At 35.1% G+C, this 5,622-nt stretch overlaps 1 protein-coding gene across 1 annotated transcript; it reads right to left on the bottom strand.

Annotated features, from left to right (window-relative positions):
* Positions 1-2,405: 2,405 nt before the first annotated feature.
* Positions 2,406-3,356, bottom strand: LOC310649183 (olfactory receptor 14I1-like; the record flags this gene model as incomplete). Its single annotated transcript, XM_083377489.1, has 1 exon — positions 2,406-3,356. The coding sequence occupies one exon, from the start codon at positions 3,354-3,356 to the stop codon at positions 2,406-2,408; it is 951 nt and encodes a 316-aa protein (XP_083233615.1).
* Positions 3,357-5,622: the final 2,266 nt, after the last annotated feature.

Genomic DNA, 5,622 nt, shown 5'->3' with positions numbered 1-5,622 from the left:
TAAGCCACAGTCAAACCATCCGTACCTGGTGCTTTATCCACCTTCAATTCCTTAATTGCTGTAAAAATTTCTTCTTCTGTAATCAATTGATTAATCCCCTCTTTTTGTACTTGCGTAAGAACCGGGATCCTAGCATTCTCCAAATATATATCAATGTCTTTTTCATTAATCTTCTCTTTAGCATATAATTTAGAATAAAAATCCACAAAAGCATCCTTGATAAGGTCCTGTTGAAACACAACCCTTCCTTTATGCTCAATTTTGTCTATATTAGAAGCCCTTTGTTTTTTCCTCAATCTATAAGCTAACCATCTACCTGGTTTGTTAGCGTTGCAAAAGGTATTATGCCTGGCAAACCGCAAATTGGTTGCCACTTGGTCAGACATTAATTTGTCAAATTGTCCTCTTAACAGTTTAATAGCCTCCTTAGTCTTCACATCCTCTGAATTCAAAATCAAAGCCTTTTCTTTTTCCTTTATTTCATTCTCCAGTTCTTTCCTCCTAGCTTCCACAGCACGTCTATGTTTATTATTCATATATATCAACACCCCTCTCATGTAGGCCTTGCTAGCATCCCAAACCATATCCATAGAGGTGCCCTTATTCATATTAATTTCAAAAAAATCCTTCATCCGCTGTTTGCATTCTTCCACATTTCTCTGATTTCTAAACAAATTCTCATTTACGCGCCACGAGCGCCTGTCTCTATTCTCCTTATCAATCTCTAACCAAACTGGACTATGATCAGAGATAGTTCTTGCACAAATCTTCACCTTTTTAGTCCTCAAAAAAAATCATTAGTCAACAAAATAAAATCAATCCTAGAAAAAGATTGATGTCTGTCAGAATAAAAAGTATAATCCTTTTCCTGCAAATGTCTCTCACGCCAAATATCTCGCAGTTCCAAGTCATCCTTCATTTCAAAAAAAGATTTAGGCAGTCTAGCATGACTTGGGATGCGCTTAAAAGCTCCAGCCTTGTCCATCTGTACATCCAAAACACCATTCCAGTCCCCCATAAAAATAAAAGATTTATAATCCAACTGGGTAAGCTTTGTGTGAAGTAAACTAAAAAAGTCAGCTTGTTGTTGATTAGGAGCATATAATCCAACTAAAAGCGTCTTTTTACCTTCTAACAGCAGCTCTATCATAACGTATCTTCCATGCTTATCTGCTTCAATTAAGTCTGCTGTTAAGGCACTTTTAACATAAACAACCACTCCATTTTTCTTATTCATTGCAGAAGCAACAAATTGCGTACCCAACCTTGAGTTCGATAAATACTTTTGATCCACAACTCTAATATGCGTTTCTTGCAAACATATAACATCTATCTTAAATTGTTTTAAATATTGAAAAACTTTCTTCCTCTTCTGTGGTGAATTTAGTCCATTAACTGGATGCAGTATTCCAGGTGTGGCCTTACCAAAGATTGTAAAGTGGTATTAGTACTTCACTTGATCTTGATTCTATCCCTTTGTTAATGCAGCCTAGCACTGTGTTGGCTTTTTTGGCAGCTGCAGTACACTGCTGGCTCATATTGAAGTGATTGTCTACTAAGACTCCGTTACTACTATTGAGCAAGGTACCACCTATACTATACCTATGCATTTGATTTTTCCTGCCTAAATGTAGAACCTTACTTTTTTCACCATTGAATTTCATTTTGTTAGATAGTGCCCAGTGTTCGAGTCTGTCCAGATCCTTCTGTATCTTAAGCCTATCTTCTGGAGTATTGGCTATTCCTGCCAGCTTGGTGTCTTCTGCAAATTTGATGAGTTTCCCATCTATCCCCTCATCCAAATCATTAATGAAGATATTGAAGAGCACTGGGCCCAGAACAGAGCCCTGGGGCACCTCACTACACACTTCCTTCCATGTAGATGCGGTTCCATTGAGGACCACACGCTGAGTACGGCCTGTCAGCCAGCTACGAATCCATCTGGTGGTAATGCTATCTAACCCACATTTTTCTATCTTATCAAGTAGTACGTTGTGATCTACTTTATTCAAAACCCATGTGAAGGTTTGAAGGTTTTAAAACATCTCTCACACTGCTTCTCTGTCCATAAGTGGACAGGGAGCTTTGGCAGGGACATAGGGGGCATTTGGTATAAGGGATTGCTGACCTATGCTAGATAATTGCTGACACATATTATAAATGCTAGATAAACACATTAAGTTGTAAGAACAAAAGCAAGCTTTCAAAAATGATTTGCATTTGAAGATGGACTGTATATCACTTTTATTCTTATTTTTCAGAGAGAGAGAGAGAGAGAGAGAGAGAGAGAGAGAGAGAGAGAGAGAGAGAGAGAGAGAGAGAAATTTTCCATTTAAAGCAAATCAATAAAAAGTTACATCTAAACATCTTGCGGAACATACTTCATTCCCATTAATAACATTATTTTAATTTTTTATTCCATTTCTGTGACTACACAATCCAAATATCCTCAGAGCAAACATTTTTGAAAGAGCAACTTTGATTTCCTTGTTTCTCATGCTGTAGATTAATGGGTTTAACATGGGTGGAATAATGGAATAGGATATTGTAATGGTGAAATCAAAGTGTGATGGTTTGTCTGGTCGAGGAATCAGGTAAGCAAATGAGGAGGCAACCAAAAATATGGAGAAAACTGTGAGGTGGGGAAAACAAGTAGAGAAGGCCTTTTTCCTTCCCTGAACAGAAGGGATTCTTGAAACAACAGAGAAGATCTGTGCATAAGTAATAGAGATGAAAATAAAGCAACCAAATAGTAATATCATAATAAATATCATATATCCAATTTCAATTACATATATATCTGAACATGCAAATTTAAGTAACTGTGGGATTTCACAATAGAATTGATTGATTGTATTGGAACAGAAATGATTAGTGAAAGTACCAATAGTGTGCAACACAGCATTGATGAGGCTGACAATCCATACAGTGCCAACCATTTTTATACAAAACGTTTTGTTCATTATTATTTCATACTGCAAAGGATTGCAAATGGCAACAAACCGATCGTATGCCATGACAGTAAGGAGGGCAATATCACAACCCATAAAGAAGGCAAACAAGAGGACTTGAGCTACACATCCTGAATAGGAAATATCCCTGATATTCATTACTAAGTTAAAAACAACTTTGGGAACGATGACTGAAACAGAACCAACATCTTGCAGAGCTAAGTTCATCAGGAAAAAATACATGGGAGTATGAAGATGGGAGTCCAAAGCAACCACAGAGATGATCAAAAAATTTCCTGTTATTGTCATTAAATACAAGAGAAGGAAGAAAGTTGAATACATCATCTTAATTTCCCATATCTTTGAGAATTCCAAGAGAAGAAACACACTTGTGTCATTATCCATTTTCTGGCCACATTTATGACAGTCCTGGAAGTGAAGTGGAAGCTATTAAAATATTTCCAATTCATTTCAAATTGTCCTTCAAAACTATCCAAGGTTTTTAAATACAACCTTACATTCCTGCCATGATTTGGATGTAAAATGAAACATACAAAAGTTCAAATCAAAGCAAGAAGAACTTTCAACATGAAAATAAATTAAGTCTGGAAACAGAGGAGACATTTCACATCACAGTGGCAGAGGTGTTTATCTTGAGGTCTGCTAAAGGTGATGGACTGTGTAGAGCATACAGTATATCCTCCATGGTTTTCTTGCTTTTATTTATAAGGCAAATAAACTCTTCCCGAGAGTGCAAGAGTTTCTTAGCCAAGAAGGAAAAAAAAGAAAAAGGAGGCTCCAAATAAAATAAAGAAGGGAAATGAAAGGTTCAGTCAGGCGGCTACTTAGATCTTGGAGACAGAATAGAGATTCTGAGGATCACCTTCAAATATAAAATTCCTAGATTTATTTAAAAGAATAATCTATATTTCTTAAATTTTATCTGATTTAATATATTGTTGCATTGATCAAGGATAAATCAAATAAAAACATCCCAGTTAAATCAATTTTATTCATTTTGAATTGATTCAGATATTTAAACAATATAGATATCCAGAAATTAATTTGACCATCGATTCTATTTGACTACTTAAAATATCAGCTCAATTTGAGAAGCAACTTTTGTTTGATTTAATTTCATTATTAAAGAAAAGGCTATGAAATGTGGAACTTACCTTCCGTTAACAGAAAAATAGAGTTGGAAGGGACCTTGTAGTCCAATTCCTGCTCAAGCAAGATACTCTATACCATTTCAGACAAATGGCTGTCCAATATCTTCTTAAAAATCTTAATTTAATTTAACACAGACTTACTAAATTCAAGTTGTAAAAGGTAAGGAGATATTGAATTTGAAAAGAAGCCTATGGAAGGGCAAGGAAAACAAATTAGTAGAACGTTATGGCAAAAGCAAACAATAATGATCATTTTCTTATTCCATAGGTCAGCTTGTAACACGGAGGTCTCATTCTACATAAAAACAGTTTTTGTGATTCAGTATAAAAAGAAGAGTTGTTTGGGGGAGGAAGGCTGGTTGCCTCCTTCGTAACTCTCAGGAAAGCAGAAAGAAAACCTAGGAAGGACATCTGAAGAAAAAGATGGAAAATGAAACTTTAGAATAGGAGTATGAGAATAGTAGACAAGCAAAATCTAGAAGATATTTACTTATTGTCTTCATTCACATTCTTCTGATTAGATTCAATATTCATTTTTTTCTTTCTTCCTCATTTAGAAGGTGGCATTGTATACAATGCTTTTCATTCTCATTACAGGGTTTAAATGGTTTTCTGAATTGCAGGAAAGATTAACTGATCTTCTTTGACACCACAGAGATTTATTTAGCTCCCAAACATCCTGCACATATCCTCAGAAAACACTCCAGAGATTTTTATTATTAGTATTCTGCACATATCCTCAGAAAACACTCCAGAGATTTTTATTAGTAGTATTCATCTGTTTTCTTTGATTTTTCTAATAAACACAGTATGCTGATAACTTAGAATGAACATACACATTTCAGAATGTGTGTAGAATTTAGGAAATCAATGCACCTTTCTGAAATGGATATATTATATTCAATGGTGTAGTCTTGAAGAAGAGTTGAGTTGGAGACTTTACTACACATGCTTTTCAATGTTTAATAAGAAATATGATGTAATTCTAAATGAAGATTCTGTAAAGGTTTCCATATTTCTGGAACAACCAATCTTATAACATGACCATTTGTACTGTAAGAAACAGCTTACCAGTTTAATTTTCAAGTCAGGAAAGAATAAATAGAATCAGAGGTGAAGTTTATTCCGAGAATCCTTAACACAGAGGATGAGCTCTTGTTAGGCAGCCATCTTAAGCCCTCCTTCTCAAAACCCTTATATAGGAAAGTCTTGCCTTTGTTTTTGAAAGTTTGTAATGGGGTCCCCTCTAGTAATTCAAATAAAATAAGAGGAGGAAGGAATATTAGATATGGTCACTGCATTGGGTTACTTACAGGTGAAACTCGAAAAATTAGAATATCGTGGAAAAGTTCATTTATTTCAGTAATGCAACTTAAAAGGGGAAACTAATATATGAGATAGACTCATTACATGCAAGGCAAGATAGTTCAAGCTGTGATTTTTCATAATTGTGATGATTATGGCATGCAGCTCATGAAAACCCCAAATCCACAATCTCA

This window comes from Vipera ursinii, assembly GCF_947247035.1.
Source record: "Vipera ursinii genome assembly, chromosome: Z".
In the NCBI taxonomy this organism is placed as follows: Eukaryota; Metazoa; Chordata; class Lepidosauria; order Squamata; family Viperidae; genus Vipera; species Vipera ursinii.
The sequence above is the reverse complement of the archived record's forward strand: the minus strand, read 5'-3'. Positions and strand labels throughout refer to the sequence as shown.